This window comes from Rhinoderma darwinii, chromosome 1 (assembly GCF_050947455.1).
Source record: "Rhinoderma darwinii isolate aRhiDar2 chromosome 1, aRhiDar2.hap1, whole genome shotgun sequence".
Taxonomy (NCBI): domain Eukaryota; kingdom Metazoa; phylum Chordata; class Amphibia; order Anura; family Rhinodermatidae; genus Rhinoderma; species Rhinoderma darwinii.
Genome location: NC_134687.1, coordinates 107,160,121 through 107,180,279, shown reverse-complemented (window position 1 = coordinate 107,180,279; position 20,159 = coordinate 107,160,121). Strand labels below are relative to the sequence as shown.

The 20,159-nt window shown below is 40.5% G+C and overlaps 1 protein-coding gene across 2 annotated transcripts in view; it reads right to left on the bottom strand.

Annotated features, from left to right (window-relative positions):
- Positions 1-516: 516 nt before the first annotated feature.
- SH3RF1 (SH3 domain containing ring finger 1) overlaps positions 517-20,159 on the bottom strand; it is a 155,324-nt gene continuing 135,681 nt past the window's right edge. For both annotated transcript variants that reach the window (XM_075860261.1, XM_075860262.1), the window contains 6 exons: positions 18,281-18,435; positions 12,317-12,487; positions 10,431-10,699; positions 3,546-3,886; positions 2,385-2,716; positions 517-1,355 (listed from right to left, as the gene is read on the bottom strand). In XM_075860261.1, the coding sequence (XP_075716376.1) occupies positions 1,187-1,355; positions 2,385-2,716; positions 3,546-3,886; positions 10,431-10,699; positions 12,317-12,487; positions 18,281-18,435 (1,437 nt within the window). In that variant the 3' untranslated portion in view covers positions 517-1,186. The remainder of the gene's footprint in view (positions 1,356-2,384; positions 2,717-3,545; positions 3,887-10,430; positions 10,700-12,316; positions 12,488-18,280; positions 18,436-20,159) is intronic.

The following is a 20,159-nucleotide window of genomic DNA, read 5'->3' as shown; positions in this document are numbered from 1 at the left end:
GACTATGAGGGTGAAGTGCTATGGAAGTATTTAATTCTAATACATTTCAGTGCATAGAATTTACAACAAGGTGGCAGAGATATGAGAACTGTACAACCAGCAGAGGGTGCTGTGAAATAAATTACTTTTGAGTGGTACCAAAGACTGCATATTGACAATCCGTTTCTCCATGAGAACAGGAACATTTCCACTGGTTATTTGGATTGATAAGTAATATTTTACCCATTAAGTATTTAACAGGTTTGTCCAAAAATGTTTTTTTTTTAAATAGAATTAGTGCCACTCTTGTCGATGGGCCTTGCCAATCCACCCTTGTATTCTCCAATAAAGCCTAAATCTATAGCTGGCGAATGACCATGTACAGCCAACATAAGCTGAGAACGGGAACATCTGCCTCCCCAGTTTGCGCATCTCTGTAGTGATAATATTTGCATAAAAGGGAACATAATGCTGTTTTCTCTTGCTATGTCTATCCTAGAGATGGTGCAAATGTGAATTGAGTCATGACCATTATAGTGCATTATGTAGACAATGTTTATTACCAGTAAAAAGCAAAAAATCCTTAAGACCACATATACTTGCAAACATTCTGTAGACAAACAGTTAAAGGTTTTACTCCGCTTCCCTCATGTCCGTCATTCCGAATGTGAAATTGCTATGCTACAAAATACAGACACCGTACTTCACCAATCAAAACCATCATTATTAAAACAACAAGCTACCGTCAGTATCTAGGTCAGTCGGAGAGAAAAGAAACCAGCTTCTCTTTTCTGTGCCATTTCATAAATTAATAAATTGTTATATTTATCATTCAAAAGACTTTATCTATCTCGAAAAAAAAAAAGAGAATGTACAAAACCGAAAGAAAGCAAATAAATTATTAGCTAACACCTTGTAAACATCGGTTTATTTGCTGTTAAGGTAAAAACAAATAATAAAAAAGTATAAACTTAACAGTACAAGGCACAAATGACATGGGCAAAAGAAAGTCTGGTGAAGTTAGAAATCAGTGGACACTTCCAGGCCCTTCCAATGCACTTCATCACTCCACAATGGAGTGGAGCCACAAGTGCCCCCTGTTAACTCCTGCGGTGCCAGTGGTGATTTCCACTTCTAAAGGTTGACGATAATAAGTAGATCAGCTGCTCTGATATGTTTGTGCTCATTTACGGATGCAGATGAAGAATTAGATGTTCTCTACAAAGCTGCCGGGAAACAAGCCGGTTTTGCCATTCCGCTGTAGCGTGCCTTTGAACCAACCATCTTCGCGTTTCTTGTGCACAAATACAATGTCCCCTTCCTTGAGTTCAAGCTCAGCCTCACTCTGCGGAGGATATGACACTACCACCCTGTATCTGAAAAAAGAAAGAAGCTGTGATCTTCACATAACACACAAGTTATAAATCAGAACCATCAACTTTGACTTGACAGAGCGGGAAGTTGCCTGTATACAGCTACTACCGCTCTGTCAACATGGAAATAATTACGTCTAGCCAGAACTCAAGTCTATTACGGCTGTACGTATCTGCAAACTCTTCCAGTCACTACACTACATTTGTGTAAGCGGCAACTCATATAAATTTAACTCCGTACATCATCCAGAAGAAAGAAGATCACACCATAGATATGGCTTTTAGAAGCTGTAGAACGCTCTTCTCATGGTGATCGTTTTACCATATAAAAGAGGTTTTGGTGCCTCCTGGAAAACACTACAAGATATCTGCATTGCTTTGCTTCAATACAGGCAATGATCTATGGATGAAATTCCAAATACTCAAGATGGTTTCTGTCCTTACATGAAAACAAATTGGTGCAAAAAAATGATGCTTTGAACTTGACTTTTGACCTTTTAACCTTACTATGTCCACCTCAGTAAAGCCCTGGATGGCAATGGACACCTTATATAGATGTGCCCATCTGATGGCCCTGCAAATAGTTAAATTTGCCCCTCCCTCTGTTCTGCTGAGGTTTCTGGATGACAGTGTGCCGCCCACAAATACAATACTTATACCATAATCAATCAGAATCATGGAGATGACAGGACCTTCTTCATAATAATACAATTATCTGCACCATAACCTATTTTACTACAATGTATTCTTCTCTTCCACGGCATTCCTCATCCACTTCAAATCATAATACCCAATATGCTACCAAACTTGCATATCTATCTATCTATATATATATATATATATATATATATATATATATATATATATATATATATATATATAAATTGCTGTCGTATGACCCATTCAGTAGAAAACCGTGAAAACCTAATACTACCACTACACTGAGCTACATTGCTCCCAATTTGTTTGTAAAACCGTGGACATAAAGGAAATCTAGATGATTTCACTCTCCTTCAATTATGAGAGAATTACCTTTCACAGACTACAGGTCGGGAATCATTGAGTACAGGGCCCAGAGAGGAGCAAGGCTGTCTTGGTGGAGGTGCTATAGGAATGTTGGGATCCACCATACTTGTCTTGCGGTTCTCTTGTGTCATGGTGGAAGCTGATACAGTCTCACCGTCCACATTGCAGACAACTGCTCGACCACTGGTGCTGGTGACATCAGGACCTACTGCTCCTTCTAGAGCAGCGTCTGCGGCTGACTGTTCCAGTTCTTGAGTTGGTGAGTGAGGCGGAGATGCCCGGGGCTTTCTCTTGGTGGATGCACCAGATAACAATTTAAGCAAGCCTTTTTTTTCCTTCTGTAACAGATCAAAACAAATACAATTTTCTAAAACATTTCTGTATATGAAGGATAGCTATTTTATCATTCATGTTTTGCTATTGGTCGGAAATAATTTGTTTCCTATGACAAACCGCTTCTTTAATAATGCAGCATTAACAGACAATTCACATACAGTATATTTCCTGACAATTGCTGTGTTACGGGAGAAAACATTACGTCTTGAATAGCCCGTTCATGCGAGATTGAACACCTTTGTTCAAGAAAATTGTTTCTGCTAGAGACAGAACAAAGGTCATTGAAAATGTCAGAAACGCTTTCCATAGTGGCCACAAATACAGCTATTTGTTTCTCTACATCAGTGGTCTCCACCCTGTGGCTGTAGACCACTGCTCTTCGTTATAAAAGTGTAGGACATAACATATGTGCAGCCTGTGCGGGTGAACAGAGGCCCAGTAGGCCAATCTCACCAGAAAAGGACAGTGCTTCCACAAGGCATTCCGCTAATGGTAACCCCACCCTCACCCTCACTCATAGTATATTGACATTTGGAGAGCAAGGACAGGGCCCTTATGATCTCTGTCAGCCACTGTACTAAAACCTCATTTGAGCTTACTTCCCATAAGTAAATACGTGTTTAGAATAATGTACCCACCAAAATGAAGCCCAATATATACTGTATATCTATCATTATAGGAAAACAATAAAATCAACTTTATAAAACATTATAAAATTATGATGAATTGAACTAAAAATGGAAGCTGGAATCTGGTTGCTACGGGAAACATTTCTACTTTGCGCCTTTTTTTTTGTTATAGGACGCCCAAATTTTACTGTGACACACTCACCTTGCTGTCCTTGTCCTGCTTATTAGCGGCAGAACTTGAAGGTGCAGAGGCATTATCAGGAGATGAAGAACATCCAGTGACTGCAGAGCCAGTTTTCCAGTTGCCCTCTGTCTCTAAGGAGGATGCGCTGCTGGAGGGAGTAGCAGCCATTGGCATATTTGGTCTGTTGAGATTCATCGCAGCGTTGATGTATGCTGCTTGACTGGAAAGCGTAGGCAGCATTGGCTGAGCAGAGGTGCCTTGGTGGCTGTTGACAGAAGCTGCTGGGATAAGGCAAGATGGGTTCTGCGCCTGCATGGGGGTAACTGCGGCAGTCGGACGCTCCTGACCATGTGCAGCGGCTGCGAGGAAGCAGTAAGAGAAATTAGAAACAAACAACTGTCATAGCAAATAATGGACTAGTAGAGTAGTGAAGGTTATAGTGATGGCTCACCTTCTGTGTATTAGAGAACCGCATTATGAGCAATAATATAACGCTAATATTAAAATCACTGCCTTCAAGCAATAGAGGGGAGTAGCCGGAGGGGAATCAAATCCACAGAATTCTATGTTCGCAGCTCTATACCTGTGACTATGAGCAAAGAGCTTCTTACGTAAAAGTCTATGTAATAGCACCTATGTTACGACTGGACCATTGTTCCTTTTCTGCCGCTATTGTTTACAGCTGAATATGAAAATCTTTAATACCAATTATTAAGCATTTATAACTCCTGAACAACGCCTTTAATGTGCCGAAGGCCATCACAATTGCGCCTCTGCTGTCCACATTGACAAAATAATGGTAAACGGCACCTGTATCCTGCAAACCATCCCCGAGGGGCAGATACAGGGAATTTTATTTCCCAATGGCTGCCCTTCCCTGTTGTTATCTATGTAAATATATTCAACAGCAATTTACAATCAGCAGTAAGCTTACAAAATGGTAACTACTAAAAAACATACATCTGACATTTAAGGATTAGGATCCTTCCCATACTGTAGGTTAGCAATTCACTCGCCTGGAGTAATAAATCAGCAACTAAATATTACTGTTACATTAACACTTCTAGTTTATTTTTACACAAACTACACGAGTCTTGACTATGGATTGCGCCTAGTATTGCAGCTCAACCCCTATTCATTTGAATAGAGCTGTGCTGTAGCTCTCTGCACAACCAGGGGTGCCGCAGGATTAAACAGTGAAGGGGAAACATCGCTAAACTGCACTGCAACCCCTTCATTCTCAGGATCATTAAGGTCTCAGCAGTTAGACCGCCACCGATCAGAAAATAATGACATATCCTAAAAACCTTCTTTGATAGGAATAGCCCTTTAACTGAATAACTTTTAGAGATCATACACTATTATTTTAGGGAACTATAGCAATTCCTTAATTTATCTAATTGGACTTATTACATTGACAAGAAGGATGTAGTATAGGAGTACTGAAAATTACAATCCCTCTCTACAAGGATTAATCCAAAAAATATCCTCCACAATTTATCAAAAATGAATCACTGGAGTAGGACTGGAGTAATTTAAGACAACTTTTAAGGCCTCATTCACACGGCAGGGTTTCCCGGCCGGGTGCCGGCCGTTCATCAATCGGCCGGCACCCGGCTGCATTAGGAATAATAGACCCCTAATGGGGCTATTCACACGACCGATTTTTTGACGGCCGGGAAAACCGGCCGTCAAAAAATAGGACATGCTCTATCTTCGCCCGGGTACCCGGGCGCCCGGCTCCCATAGAAGTCTATGGGGCCGGGTATTACACGGCCATCACCGGGATGTGTCCCGAGTGATGGCCGGGTTTTCCGGCGTTTGCGCTCTATCTCCTCCTCCTCACAGCGCAGAGTGCATGTGAGGAGGAGGAGTTGAAGCCATTCTGACGAATGGCATCGCTGTACACTGTGTGGCAGGGCCGGGGTGTACAGCAGGTGGAGGGAGCGCTGCGCTGGCTCCCTTCCCCTGCTTGTTTTAAAAGCACCCTGGCCCGGCGACACCTTCGATGGCGCCGCTAGCAGCTGCTGCGGCTGCTACTACTGCAGCGACGACCACTATAGCAGAGCAGGGAGGTATCTCCCCGCTCTGCTATGTGCTAGCCGCACTTTAGCTCCTTGAAGGAGCGGAATCCCCGTGTTTTCGGGGATTCCGCTCCTGGACAGAGCGCTTGATGTCTCTGTCCATATCTGAACACATGGGGATTCCCCTTCAGGAGTTGCCGCTGATGTCACTGTCCGGATCTGCCCGGCCCGGCACGGATGCAAAACTTAATGCAAACCGGCCGGGCAAAATGGCCGATTTTACCGGCCGACACTCGGGCTCGGGAACGACCCGGTCGTGTGAATCCCGCCTTACTGTAAATTATTCTTAGAAATGTATTATACAATGTTTACACAACTAGATTATTAAATGGGATGGGAGGTGTCGCTTACAATGAAAGGCTAGAAAAATTGGGCTTGTTCAGCTTGGAAAAAAGAAGTTTTAGAGGGGATCTTATTAATATGTATAAGTATATGTGTGATCAATATAGAGAACTAGCACATGATCTGTCCTTCCAAGGACTCTACAAAGGACAAGGGGACACACATTGCGTGTCGAAGAAAGACATTTTAGACATCAATATAGGAAAACGTTCTTTACAGTTAGAGTGGTCAAGCTATGGAATGCCCTTCCCCAAGAGGTAGTGATGGCAGATTCTATGTCAGCATTTAAAAAAAGCCTAGATGCCTATTTATTTATGAATGGCATTGAGAATTATAATTAAACCCTTCCCTCTTTGGCCACTTTTGACCTTCCTGACAGAGCCTCATTTTTTAAATCTGACATGTTTCACTTTATGTGGTAATAACTTCAGAATGCTTTTACCTATCCAAGCGATTCTGAGATTATTTTCTCGTGACACCTTGGACTTTATGTTACTGCCAAAATTTGCTCGATACATTCAGTATTTAATTGTGGAAAAAAAACAAAATTTAGTGAAAAATTGCAAAAATTAGCATTTTTCAAATTTTAAATGTATCTGCTTATAAGACAGGCCGTTATACCACACAAAATTGTTGCTAATTAACATCCCCCATATGTCTACTTTAGAGTGGCATTGTTTTTTGAACATCCTTTTATTTTTCTAGGACGTTAAGAGGCTTAGAACTTTAGCAGCAATTTCTCACATTTTCAAGAAAATTTCAAAAGGCTATTTTTTTAGGGACAAGTTCAATTGCGACGTGGCATTGAGGGCCTTATATATTAGATACCCCCAATAAGTCACCCTATTTTAAAAACTTCACCCCTAAAAGTATTCAATACAGCATTTAGAAAGTTTCTTAACCCTTTAGATGTTTCACAGGAATTAAAGCAAAGTAGAAGTGAAATGTAAAAATTTCATTTTTTTTGTAGAAATTCATTTTTAATCAATTTTTTTTGTAACACAGAAAGTTTTACCAGAGAAATGCAATTAAATATTTATTGCCCAGGTTCTGCAGATTTAGGAAATATGCCACATGTGGCCCTAGTGTGGTAATAGACTGAAGCACCGGCCTCAGAAGCAAAGGAGCACCTAGTGGATTTTGGGGCCTTCTTTTTATTAGAATATACTTTAGGCACCATGTCAGGTTTGAAGGGCTCTTGCAGTGCCAAAACAGTGGAAATCCCCCAAATTAGCAGAAATTATTGGAAGTAGGCTGTAAAAATTAAAATCGACATTTTTTCAAAGAAAATGTAGGTTTAGCTAATTATATAGGGAAAAAAAAGCACAGCAAAATTTGTAAATCAATTTCTCCAGAGTAAAACAATACCTCACATGTGGGCATAAACGGCTGTTTGGACACACGGCAGGGCTCAGAAGAGAAAGAGCGCTATTTGGCTTTTGGTGCTCAAATTTAGCAGGAATGGTTTGCGGAGGCCATGTCACATTTGCAAAGCCCCTAAGGGGACAAAACAGTGGAAACCCCCCACAAGTGACTCCATTTAGGAAACTACACCCCTTGAGGAATTCATCTAGTGAGCATTTTGACCCCCATAGATGTTTCATAAAATGTATTGGAATTGGGCAGTGAAAATAAAAACAATCCCTTTTCTTCAATAAGACGTAGCTCAAAATTTTTCATTTTCTCAACAAATAAAGGAAAAAAAGAACCCCAACATTTGTAAAGCAATTTCTCCCGAGTACGACAATACCCCATATGTGCTAATAAACTGATTTTTGGGCATCCAGTAGGGCTCAGAAGGGAAGGAGTGCCATTTGGCTTTTGGAGTGCAAATTTTACTGGATTGGTTTCTGGGCGCTATGTCGCATTTGCAAAGCTTCTGTGGGACCAAAGCAGTGGAAACCCCCCAGAAGTGACCACATTTTGGAAACTACACCCCTCAAGGTATTCACCTAGGGGTGTAGTCGGCATGTTAACCCCGCAAGTTTTTTGCAGAAATTAGTGTGCACTATGGGGGCATTATACTGTGTGGGAGGCACTATGGGGTATTATACTGCATGAGAGCAGCTATAGGGGCATTATAATGTGTGTGGGGTTCTATGGGGCCATTATACTGTGGGGAGGCACTATGGGAGCATGATACTGTGTGTGCTAAATCGGGTGTGTATGGGCAGGGTTAGAGGCATGGCTCAAAAGGAAAAAAATGTAACGCACTACGCATGCCGCATCGTAGTCCCTCTTTGAGATGCTTGAAAGTTGGGAGATATGCTAATATGGTTCACCAAACGTAAACCTATACTTTAATCCGCAGCTTTTCAATCTTTTTCTACTGGGGCCCCACCATTGGTGTAGTTTATGTCAAGATTTAAAAAAATTACCTAAATTTATCTAAAATTTGTCTCCTTAACCCAGTGGAACATTACAGAAAGCACAAAAAGAGTCAGTGATGTTACTAAACCAGATATTGGCGCTGCCAGAGAAAGGACTGTGCAGCTTATAATCAAAACCAGCAGCTGGGGGGCACCTTACCAGTGCTGCCCACCTCATAGTTTGAGAAGCACTCCTTTAATCTATTCTGTCAGTGTTCTACTTTTCTGTTGAATGCTTTTTATGTGGTGCATCTGATGTAATTTGCTGTGTTGTTATTACCTAAGGAGGTTTAATACCCACTGTTAGTGAGATGTATGCCGCTTCCATTGAACACACCGTCAGCAGCTGCCTAATCTAATTACACTTGTTGTTACTGGCCAGTGTGAGAAATGCCAGCACTTGTGTTCTTTTTTTTTTATTATTGGAGTCTACGCTTTAGGTCAATCTGGGCAGAACTAGTGAGTCTTAGAAATGTAAACGGCTTTTCAAGAAAGTAACAATGCTTTCTTAGCTTGGTTTTACTTGACCTCTTTTCTTCCTTTATTCTCGCCCCTTAGTGGAATAATGGGTCATATATTCAATATTCAGCGGAACAGTAAAAAGTAATATTTTGTTCACCCTTTGGGTGAACCCACAAAGATTTTAAAGCGCTAAAATATGTTTTTTTACCATTTCATCAATTTGTACTATGGAGCATAATAAAGAGATCTGTAAATGACGTGTATAGGAACAGATGGATACTTTTTCACTATAAACGGAATTCTCCTACGTCTAAAGCTCCCTTTCCAGTTGTAAAACAGATTTGACAATTTCACTTTGGGTAATGTGTTTTTTAGATTGCTCAGACATTTCTACCAATGACCATAAAGAGACTTCTCGGTTTTCAAAGGAAAATAAAGAGGGGAAAAGGCAAAGCAAAACCGAATCAATAACCCCATATTAACATCTTGAGGCAATATTAAAGCATTTATATCCTAGTACTTCAGGCGCTCATTGCCTCTTAAGTAAATAACTTTAATCCAGAAGCCAAGCAAATCTATATGCATAGGGCAACATTCACAAAAGCGAATTGTAATACATTTCAAATATGGACCCGTATTAGAGTTATGTATATCCATACTTAGACTCCTATTTACGTCCATATTGTATCCGTATAGCTCCATGCTGTATCAGTGTTTTTCATCAGTACTTTATTTTACAGCTGTAGTTTCTCCTACATTGCACATACAAATACACATGTAAATATGAGTGCATATGTTGTCAGGCTCCATTGACTTCTATGGGGAGAATACAGGCTGAATATGAACACTAGGGCATAATGCTGCATATCTGAAATGGACTGCACGTATAAATACGGACATACAATAAAATGCAGCGGAGTGAATAGTAGAATTAACATTGGATCTATAATCAAAATATGGAATACAGACATGAAATATGCTTGTATGAATGAGGCCTAATACAGGCACAAGTCTGAGACAGCAGAAAAATCTGGAAATATAAAAAGCTTGATCCACCCAAAAAGGATTTTGTTATCATTGGATGAACATAATTAAGCAGCCAAATATTAATCGTCTTATAACTCAGTCAAGGAAAAATAAAGCAAAAAGGTAATAGCTTTATTATTGAGGTTAAAGGGGTTGTCCACGCACGGACAACTGATGACCTGTCCACAGGATAGGTCATCAGTATATGATCGTGGTGGTCCTGACACCCGGACCCCGCACCGATCAGCTAATCCGGCTACCTCCGGACACCGGATGTCCATGCCAGAAGCAGATGGCTCCGGTCACGGAATAGCGGCTGATTAAAGTGTATAGAAGCAGAGCTGCAATTCTGCAGCACGGCCGCTATGCAATAGTCAGAGCCATCTGCTTCCGTCTCCAACTACTGCACACCGTGCAAAACATCCAGAGGCAGCCGGAGCAGCTGATCGGTGCGAAGTCCAGGTGTGGGACTCGCACTGATCATATACTGATGACCTATCCTGTAGTTAGGTCATCAGTTGTCCATTCGTGGACAACCCCTTTAAAGGAGTTTTCTGCTTTTTCAATGCAATTGACAACCCCTTTCAATGTCCTATTTATATTTTGTCTTTTTCTCATACCTGTTCGGACAGCATTCCGGGCTTGGTTTACAGTCATTTGGCCACTCATGTGAATAAGAACCTTGGACTGTGGGCTGGTTTGGATATGTCCTCCTGAAATGGTCGGGGAGACGCCATTTGCATTCACTGTTTTGTTAAAGTCCACACCATTTCCTTGTAGCTTCTGGCAGGGCACTCCACTAGAGCATGGTGCCACCATGTTGACCATCTGGGTGCCTCCACCTGCTGTTGTCATGGCCACTTTAGCCTGCGAACCAGTGGTTAATGCCCTAAACAAGGAAATATATGAGTTTATAAATCTATCTTCTACAATTTGTTGTGCAATCCCTGTATTTTAATGCATGTTTTTTTTGAGTTGCAATCTTGCAACATAATAAAGCTATGTTCACATCACGTTTTTTTCCTACTTTTGGCATCTAGGTCAGGAAAAGCTCCCGATGTAAACAATAAAAGGTAGGCTTAGATTGGTGCAAAACAGTAACCACCGTCACCCATAGACTATAATGATATCTATTTAACAGAAACATCATGTCTCTTAAACGGACACATTAGGCATCCGTTCAACACAGTCACCCATAGACTATAATGGCATCCAGTTAAGGGATACGTCATGAAAAGCTATTGAAAAGCTCATGGCGTATCCATTTAACGAATGCCATACCGCGGCAACAGTCACCCATAGGCTACCATATTAAGAAAATGCATACGTTTAATGTGTACGTGTTTTTTTTACTGGACTTTACAATATGGAATAACATAGTCTAATATGCTATGCCATACATTTTTTGTTACTTTATACTAACGTATACCGGCCAGACCGTAGCCAAAAGGACACTCTTTTGGCCTCTGTCTGAGCCCTATAGACACGTTTAGCATGTACGATGGCAGCTTTCCCGATATATATACTAAATGTACAGCCAAAACATGATGTGAGAAGGGCCTAATACATCAATGTTGTTTGTACATTGCATAAACAAAAAGAAACAGTCTAAATCAATAAAGTGGCCTGACATGATTATGCACAGTATTCTACGTAATGTCTATAAACATTGTTATTCTCTATCAGAGTGATTTAGGTTCATGGTTTGGGTGCGTTCCCTACAGCAAAATGAATAATTCAATCAAATATGTAACACAGAGAAACTCCATAGCACAGAAACGTTAATAGAATTGCAAATGAAAGGAAAGAAAAGCAGAAATTTGGGAACCAATCTGTTTAAATTCCAGACATGTACAGTAGATCGCTGTAGAATACAAAATACTGCATATATCTCGTACAATGACTTGCAGCACTCGGGTCCTGGGTACAAATGTAACCAGGGGCTCCAACTGACTGGCGTTGGTATGTCCTCCCTGTGCTTGTGTGGAATTCCCCCAGGTACTCCAAAAATATATTCATAGGTCATAAACTGGCTTCCTATTAAATTCACCCTGACTGTGCGCATCTGCCCGCGAGTTAAGTAGATTAGATGATGAGCCCCCATTGCTGATAGGGAGATTGCAACAGAATGTGTTGATGCTATATAAATAACGGGAAATAAATATCTTGAATAACTAGAAAGCGATGTGATTGGCTGATCAATACCAACACTACGTCTGATTCATGTTACATGTGATTGTATCAGTTACCTATTGGACTACGTTGCTGGTATGATTGAGTTTGTATTTAATATAGTTCCTAGTACAATAATTGTAATGATGTAAATGTCCATATTATGTTTGTAACAATGTTGGGTCTATGGGATTTTTAACCTGTGGTGAACTAGTAACCGGCTTCTTGTCATAAGATTTCTTCAGATTCTACCTGACCTATATTTAAACTTTCTAAAGAGAAATCATTATTAGGATGCACTGCTATCAGATCATATACACCTATTAATCTTTACCTTGTAACCGGTGCAACATAGTTCCCAGGGAATACCCCGATTTTACTGGTGTGCATTGATGTTCCTTTAAACCAGCCGTCCTGACAGCGCTCAAACACTAGAAACATTTCACCCTTCCGCAGCTCCAGCTCATCCTCCTTGCGTGGGAAATACGGATAGATAGCAACATAACTGAGAAGAGATAGTGACAATTTGAAGTATATCACATATATCATGCGCTAGGCCCTATAGTCTGAAAGTTCAACTAAATCATCATGGTGGTAAATGTAATCAATTCTTTATACAAACTTAGATATTTTTTCTAAACATTCAAAAGTCTTATAATATTTTTCTTATAAATACATAGAAAGGGGGTATGCAAAAACTAGAAAAATTACAGGTTTTGAGTAGAAATTAGATTTGACCATTTTTCCTATTTGGTGCAGTGCTTGAACTGAAAGCTTTGGCTGCCATCGAGGAAACAAGGTGATGACCAGGGATTTTCCTTTTTGGCTAACAAAACAATAACACTTATTATCAGATTTAAGAAGTTGAAAAAAAAAAAAAAACAGTTACTCTGACCATTATTTTCTTAATCAGGAAAGAAAGTCGCTGGTTGCCACCATGTTCACTCCTTTCCTGGATCTCTAAGTGTGACTCAATGGGAGTGGAATATTGTTATTGGGTGACCTGTTGTTATTACAAATATATGTGTAGTTTTAATATTACATGAAGAAGCTATATATTCAAACAGGAGAGTAGCAGCATAGTGGAAGGTGTAGAAGTATTAGGGATATTGTGACAGTATGATACAAAGCCACTAGAAACCACATCCTTGAACCCCATTACATTAACTAGAAAAGATTAACTAGACAGCCACCCACATTTTCGGCCCGTGCTCCCATATAAAGTATGGGTGCACGGTCCGTAAAAAGCAAAAGATAGGACATGTCCTATCTTTTGCGGAGGCTTTCTACAGCCCGGGAAGGTGTCCGTGATCAATAGAAATTAATGGGTCCGTAATTGTGGACCGTAATTATGGACTAAATCTACGGTCGTGTGAATGGGGCCTTATTATGGGTTGTTATATTATGCATATTTGTATCTCTTCTTTCTTGCTTTTGAAGTTAATAACTTTAATAAAAAAATAAAACACCATCAATAGTCTTCAACAGCCACATGCTCAATATACAATGAAATTAATAATAATTATGCCTTCCCTGAATAATATAGTGTATTAAGTCCTTAAGCCCAGGTCGGCAGTACAAGGATCTTTCTGGAAGACATATGGACACCATGACAAACACCTGGAAGCCTTCGCCGTGGAAAATACTGCACAGCATCTCTTTCATCACCAAACATATAGTCTAGCACTAAAAACCCTAGACACAATAAGTCTCACTTTCTAACTGAAAACATTTTCATTTGTAATCATTTGTACTGTAAGTCCAAATGTTTCCGTTCAAATGCAAACTTTGAAGTCTGCCCACGATACGTAATGATAACCATATGGAACAGGAACACTCTCACCCAATCAGGATAATCTCCTTTCTTAACATATCTTATGGGTCTCAACATCAGACCACATTTTATTCATAATGATATTTATTTGGCCGATCAATCAATAGCACTAACATGTAATTGGGAAATCTTTAATTCTTGCTACACATCTGGATTGCAGAAACATCAGCGATAGAGCCAGGAGTTAGAGGGGAGGACATGCTGCCATTGATATGCGAGGAACTGATGTGGCTGCTTAAAAGGGTGTTCTCCTTCTTGTAACTGGCTACAGGATAACACAACTTAAAAGACAATGGAGACTTAAGAATGTATTACATACCATGAAATAAGGTGCCCATACACATTAGACAAAGCTTGGACAAACCTGCCGATAATCGAATGTGTACGGGGGCCACCCGACGGCAGATCCCTGTTATAACGACAAATAAGGCATCTCTGGCAGCGATTTATGCCCCTCTCCCCATGGAAATAAACACGCTAACTCAGCCAAGCCAAGAATGCATGTTTATGGGGAGAAGGGAGAAATAACTGTCGGACAAACGAGTGGCTGACAGTTCGTTAATGGCCACCTTTACTTCTGATATTTATTCTGCTCTATACCACAGTATCATGTAGAATGTAGCTAGTCACTAGATATTCCACTATCTTTGAAGAAAAAATTGATCTACAGTGCTGATGATTGAAAACTTTTACCTCAGGGCCAAATTCTAATCTGCATATTTAATGTGCATTAGAGGAGAATGACTCGCGGTTACATGAAAGAAATTACCTGCTCTGGACAACCGCTTTTTGTAAAAATGGTCTCCTGACTTTAAGCTAATTATATAATGTCCCACTGCTGGGACTTACTAGCGACCAGCTGTAATCTGTGGGAGAACCCATCACCGCCACTCCAAGGGAAATTAAGAATTACATAGTGCCCATGGAATGCAATGGGCTGTTCATGTAATGCACAGAAGTGCCAGGTCCTCCAAAGCAAGAGACGTCCTTTGTAGCCACTTTCCATTCTGGCTTACAGATGAAGGTCTTGAACAGGTGACCCATCTCTATTAACTTGGAATTCCCATACAGGGTATTAGAAAATGAGTCTTATAAACAAGACAACCCCTTTTAATGGCCTGAGATATCTGATATCTTGGGATAATGAATGCTTCATCTGCACAACATTACACAGCTTGGATCACAAGAGGCCAGACTGAGACCTCAAAGGGGTTTCTTATGTCCCTCCCAATTTCTTAAAAAACACTCTATTTCATAATGATTTGAAGGATAGGATCAGAAGTATATAGTTGTCTATAAAATACATATGGCCCTGCTTTTAACCAAAAAAAAAACCGCCATATAAGACAATAGTCTTTTTATGCAGACCAATGTTGAACAGGTACGTTTCTGCTCATAAAGTAATATAATAGGTTGGCAGTGATTTACTTTGCACAGAACTTTCAATCTATTCCATGTGTCAGTCCTTCTGCATAAAGTACTTAAAAGGAAATCTCACTGCTTTCATGATATAAAAAAAAATGACCAACCTAGACAGAGTGGACTAGTGGAGAAAAAAAGGTATTTGAAACTGGTGGAAGTAGATGTGGAAACAATACCATTACGTAAAGGACAAACATAAGATCACATTTTACACATTGCTTTTAAAAGGGTTGTCTGACGGCCCCAACGAAAAAAAATAACTTCCCAAACACATACAAAATGCCTAACTGATGTTGGGAAATCATTATCTCTAGAAAAAGTATATTTTTGTGCCAGTCACCTATCCCCGATATCATGGCCGATATGCTTTCATATTTCTGGTTTGTAGACGGGACATAGTGATGGACTGTGCTGGTTTACTACATATCCCATTATGCATTGCTTCCCTCTCGGAAGCCTATTCGCTGCCCACAACTTTCCCTTGTATGGCCCCTCGAATAGGAGAGAGCCGGGACCTATAAAGGGGTCAGCTTAGGAAGGGACCAGTCCCAGAGCCAGCCCCTTTTGATCACATGTTTGAAGTCACATGGGGCTGTGTCGGCGCGTCATCATGTAGGTGAAAACCACAGTGGTTCTGGAAACCTTGACTGCCATTTCATCTGGCGTATCAGGGCGAAAATGAAAAAAAAAATACAATTATATTGGTAAGCTATTTTAAATCTTATTACAGGTTTACTAGTAAAGTGTTTTTTTTCTCGGGATAACCCGTTTAACTTTTAAAAGATCTATAATACAGATCATATAAGCCATCAGTAAGAATATTTCTTGTTTAGGATTAGCAGGTACAGACTCCAAACTGTAGAACCTGTCCATGTGATAAAGTAACGAACCACATTCATATTCTTTGGTGAAATTGTTCTATTAAATCAGATATGTCGGGTCACTTATGCAGCCCCCACCAGGGCAGAAATATTTAGAGTCAGAGATGCTCAGTTTGGAATATATATGTTTTCTTTATTATATTTATCAATATTTTCATGTAAAAAGTCATCTAGGCATAGTTCACATCACATTTTAGCTATATGTTTAGTATGTACGTCAGTAGAGCTCCCAACGTACACACTAAACGTGTCCACAGGGCTCCACTAGCCTGATGAAGACCAACATAGTGTCATTTTGGCCTCCGTTGGGCTGGTATACGTCGGTGTACCTTTCTTTAAAGGATGGAATAGCGTAGACTATGCCATTCTATCCTCGGGGATCCCGCAAAAAAAAAAAACGTACACAACATGATATACGTCTTTTTGAGGCCAAGTTCACATCTCGTTTTGTGCACACGTTTGTGGTATACGACGAAGCATAAGTTTTTAAAGTTACAAAAAGTATGCATTTTTAACATACGCTTAAGTTTTTTGTAGTATATGTTTTTATACATTTATGTCCGTTCCTTCTTCTAAAAACGTATACTTTTTTGTTCTTGAGCTAAATCAAACTTTGTAAAGTAAATATTTCCCATACATGGTGACAAAAACTTATACGTTTTACGTATGCAAACGTAGGGTTTAAGATTGAATATGATGTCCATACGTCACCATTGACTTCAATACAAAAAAAAACATATATGTGTGGTATATGTTTTGGAAAAGTACTCAAAAGCGTAGTAGACTACGCTTTTCCGGACATGGAAAGAAAAAGGATAGAACGTAAGCACACAAAACGTATGCACAAACTACACGATTAGGGAATCCCTCCTGATCATAGAAATTAATATATATGCTGTGGTAAACGTTTTGACACAGTTTGTTTTTTTTATGTCAAAACGTGCATGTCAAACGTACAGTAAAAACGAGATGTGAACTTAGCCTGAATAGGAGCCTATGTCTTATGAATGCCACTGTAGGGCAGGCATCACAGCTATGCGTTAAACGTATACATCAGGGAGCTTCCCCAAAGCGGGGTCCCCAAAAAGAGCACCGAAAGCGTTCGGTCAGGATATTCTGGAACTGGGGAAGCCCCTGACGTCACTCTTCATATATGGACAGCAATGTCAGGAGCTTTAAATTACATGGTCCACAGTCAAAGCTAGCATTGGAAGCATTCTGGCTGAGTGTCCGGGGCTGGAAAAGCCCCTGACGTCACTGTGTGCTGTCCAGGGCTTCTTCAGGAGAAGAATCCCTGGGCAGAGTGTTGCCAACACTCTGGCCGGGGATTTCGGCTTCTTTAAGCTCCTAATGCCACTGTCCATATACGGACAGTGACGTCAAGGGATTCTCCAGAGCCGGAGTCCCCGAGCCAGCTCGCTTCAACGATCTGCCAGGGGACACCGGCATTGTAGCTTCTGATATCACTAGACAGTGACCTCAGGAGCTTCCCTGGCACATCGAGCGTTTTGGTTGGGTGGGGCTGAGGGGGTCAGGCGACGTATTTTACTGCATACCTATACAGTGGGATACGTTTCAGCCTTCCATCAGAGGTATACGTCATGAGTCCTCCTGACGTATACCTCCGACAGAAGGCTATAAACGTGATGTGAACATGGCCTAAGACTTTCCGTATGAGTCTTGGCAGCATTTAGAGTACTGCTTCCCCTGCCAACACAGAGTCATTAACGGCTCTCCTTGTATACAAACTCATACAAAAAAAAAATATCAATCACTATCATGTATCTCCCCGAAATCCTATGTTACACTCAGATAGATTAGCATAGGAGACCAGATAGATCCGCTTTAATTGCTAAGAATACATTCTACTATTGACCATAATTCCAACTATGTCTGGAAATGTTATTGAGGTAGGAAGTGGGAGTTTAGATTGACGATTTACGTACATGTAGCCAAGTGCACTTAAAATCATGATATTTAGATAACCACAAACTGATAAATAATAAAGTAGCCGAGGGAGCGTTTTAGTCACAAACACAAGACACTTGTAAAATTTAAGGGAGGATGTACTAATGAAAGGCTGAAAGCAATATAATCTTACAGATCTCCAGTTGCAGATACAGTATACATTCACAAGACACATAGGCCTATCAATACTTACACACTTGGTCGAGTGGATGGCCGAAGGTGTGCAACTTGTTCAGCAGGGCCTCCAGCCAATCTCTGTCCAGCAGTAGTAGATGTTGCCCCAGAAGTTGTGGAGACAATAACAGCAGCAGTCAAGGGTGGAGGAGGAAGGAGAGGAGGATTCAAATCCTAAAAGGAAATTGAATAACATTTTATAAAATATGTTGTTTATTTAGTTTAACTCTATCTACATCCCTCATCGTTGACATACTGACACAAATCCTGGGGGGGGGGGGGGGGGGGTAGTATTAGGCTGCGTTCACACAGACTTTTTGGCGTTTACGCCTCTGACCTCCCATTGACATCAATGGTAGGCAGAGAAAGCGTATCTCGCTGCGTTTTATGCCCACGGCGCTCAATGGCCGCGGGCGAAAATCGGCATGCAGGCAGAGGAAAATCTGCCTCAAACTTCCAAACGGAAATTTGAGGCAGATTTTCCGCCTGCAAAAAACTCTGTGTGAACCCAGCCTTAAAGAAAGCCAACTAAGTTAACAAGTCTAGTTGTTTAGTGTGTCATTTGAGTTTGGTTTAGTGAACAGACCAAATACCTGCAAAACTCATTGGGGAAATTTATCAAAACTGGTGCCAAGGAAAAGTGGAGTAGTTGTCTATAGCAGCCTATCAGGTTCAAGCTCTCATTTCTCAGAGGCCCTTTTGAAAATTATAAAAGCAATCTAATTGTTTGCTATGGACAACTACTCTACTTATCCTTTGATAAATCTCCCCCACTGTCTGCTGAATTAGACCATTGACACCATACATAGTGGACATCCTGCATATTCCAAATTCTGCTATATACTGAATGCTTTCTCACTGTACAAATTAATACTCGGAGACAGGCGCGTATGTACAGGGGGTGCAGAGGTTGAAGTTGCACCACGGTGCCTAATAGCCCCTCCGCCGCATAAAAAGATACCAGTATTGCACATGATAGTTCGGGGACCCTTATTTTGGGGACAGGAACTTCAAGTTATAAATCTGCACTTAGAGAGTTTCTGTTCTCTGGGCAGTATTAAATGAGTGGGTCTCCGAGGGTCACATCCTATGAAGGGTTATCCGTACCTGCATAGGAATTGAGCAGCGCTTCTGCATCACTGTCCTATTGCTATACAGGTATGGATATGCTTGCATAGGACGGAGCAGTGGGAGACCTGCTGCATTGTGATGTAAGTCACAAATCGTTCATCATATACACGGTGGTTAAGTGGAGGGCCGAGGACCATCAAACTACTTCTCTGATTACAAGTATGTCTTGCGCTCCTCAAATTAAAATCTGCAACTCTTAAAGCCCATTTACAGGAGCAGATAATGGTTCGGATTAAAAAATGCTAATGAGCGAGGGTGCGAATAGATCTAGCCACTGAACAACTAGCAATAAAACGCTCGTTTATGGCACAAGTAGTCATTTATGCAAACATAAAAATAATGGTTAGTCGTTCTGATATTGTAGTATGTAAACACGAATCATTTCACCAGATATGTGACAAATGATGCAGTTTTAATGATTATTGAGACGATAACGTTGTGGGTAAATACTTGTCTGTATTGGCTATTCCATCGATTACAGCAATCCTATCAAAGATCGCTAATCCAAATATCTGCTCATGTAAATGGACCTTTAACTGCAGAGAAATAAGACTGCTGGTATATAAAAATATCTAAAATATTGAGATTTATAATACACAAACACTGTACCTACTCAATGAATATGTCATGTATTTTGAAACTGGCCTGCAAACCATACCTGAAACGACGACATCAGGGATTAAACAAGACGTCCCTTTGATCTGCAGCCAGGCTACTGTTCATACACTCACTTTGTTGTGTTTTTGTAACTATTAATATTTCCATTC